Source organism: Buceros rhinoceros, unplaced genomic scaffold (genome assembly GCF_000710305.1).
Source record: "Buceros rhinoceros silvestris isolate BGI_N320 unplaced genomic scaffold, ASM71030v1 scaffold26099, whole genome shotgun sequence".
Lineage (NCBI taxonomy): Eukaryota > Metazoa > Chordata > Aves > Bucerotiformes > Bucerotidae > Buceros > Buceros rhinoceros.
In genome coordinates, this window is record NW_010432474.1 from 1 (window position 1) to 1,727 (window position 1,727).

Below are 1,727 nucleotides of genomic sequence, written 5' to 3' on the forward strand. Positions count from 1 at the left end.
CACACAAGTCAGGTCTCGGCCGTCGAGGACGAGGCTGCAGCTGTGCCATCCTCTAAACCATGGGTGGTTTCACTGCTTACATCTGGTTCAGGCACCTGCCGAGCATCAGGGCTTGTGTCGCTGTCGGGGCTTCGGGGGGCTGGAAACTGGGGGGGGATGGATTTGAGCCCAGGAAGGTTCTGGCTGCACTGAGCCGGTCCAATTGCCACGTGCATTTGCTTTTATCTTTCCACAGCTCGGTGGAAATCCTGTCCCCTCCCCATCTGCTGCTTTTTTCTTTTCTCCAGCTGAAAGAGGATCTTTTTTCTGTCAGGTTCTTCTGTGTGGCTGACCAGGTGAAGGTGTACACCAACGAGAACAAAACCAGGTGAGCGGGCAGCGGGGCCGCCTGCCTGCCTGGGCAGAAGGCTGGGCACGGTGACCTCCCCTCTGCTTCCATCTGCAGTTTCTCAAATCCTGGTGCCAGCGTGAGCAGCCTGGGGTGAGCGGAGCTGGGGCCATCTCTCTGGGCAGCAGTGCTGGTGGGAGACTGCAGCGCAGGGTCTTCCCCAAGCTGGAGAGGAACAGCTCAGACAGCGCTAGGTCTCCTGGGTGGCACCTAGAAGCCCGTTTCCAACTGAATGCAGTTTAAATGTCAAAGCAGAGGTGATTAAACTCGTGGGAAGCTGCTGAATCTGGCTGGATTGGCAGCCCGCAATAGCCGTGGGCAGGACAAAGTGGATCCTGGGCGAGACTTGGTCTTCCCCTCCCTTTCTGGAGTCTAGAAACCTCATCCAGACAGTCCTTGCGGTGTCACCTCTTTGTCACGTCTCTCCAGCTTGGTACTTCCCGTTCCCCGCTGCCTTCCCCACCATCAAACCTCTCCGGCAGCTTCTGCTTTTTGAGCGTGGCTCCAGCACGGTGCTCCGCTGAGGTACCCCTCGAGCGCCGGAGAAAGGAGCTGGCCTGTCCCAGCAGGCGCCGGGTTACTCTGGTAACTCTGCGTGGCGTGTCCTCCGGTCCTCCTCTCCTTGTCTCTCTTCAGGACCTTTGTGGGCTTGGAGGTCTCTGCTGGGCATTTCCAGCTGCTGGAGCTGGTCTCGGAGGTGGACAGAGCTCTGGAGGAATTTGACCTTCCCACATTCTACAAGGTGAGGGGTCACCCAGTGACTTCCCTGCTGGTCCAGACGCATTGGCTGGTTCCCTGCAAGAGCTCCCCGAAATGTTCACCTCAAGTAGGCGGGAGTGAGGAGGTTCGCCTCTGCCGCGGTCTCCTCCGGGCTGGTCAGTGCCGTTGGTACTGAACAGCATCCTGCTGAGAACGGGAGTAGCGCGAGTGAGTGGCTTCTGTGTTGTGTCCCCTGCAGGCGAGGGAGGGCGGTAGCGGCCCAGGGGCCTCTGGAGAACTGGGTTTCCAGGGCGAAGGGCCAGAGCGTACGTCACTGTTGCCGCTCCACTGTGCCTGGAAGCAGGGTTGGCCTAGGACAGAGTGGGCCTTGGGTGAGCCCTGGGGCCTCACGCGATGCTTGTGCCTCTTCCGTGGGCAGTTTTCTGGGGCATCAGCCCAGCCTCTTTGCTTGGTACTAGCTTTGGGGACAGCTTTTGGGTCTTGAAGGGCCAAACTCTGGTTTCTGTGTCTCCAGAGCTGAGCAGGGGGTTCTTGCCAGCCACGCACCCGCTCCAGGACCTCTCTGCAGCTGGCAAAGCTGCTGCAGAGTGACCACAGGGAGGCCGGGATTCGGGGCGCA

The 1,727-nt window shown here is 59.7% G+C and overlaps 1 protein-coding gene across 1 annotated transcript in view; it reads left to right on the top strand.

Moving 5' to 3' along the window:
* Positions 1–235: 235 nt before the first annotated feature.
* USB1 (U6 snRNA biogenesis 1) overlaps positions 236–1,727 on the top strand; it is a gene marked incomplete at its 5' end in the record, with an annotated part of 2,393 nt that continues 901 nt past the window's right edge. Inside the window, 2 exons of the mRNA XM_010143802.1 lie at positions 236–367; positions 1,025–1,130. Of these exons, the coding sequence (XP_010142104.1) occupies positions 236–367; positions 1,025–1,130 (238 nt within the window). The remainder of the gene's footprint in view (positions 368–1,024; positions 1,131–1,727) is intronic.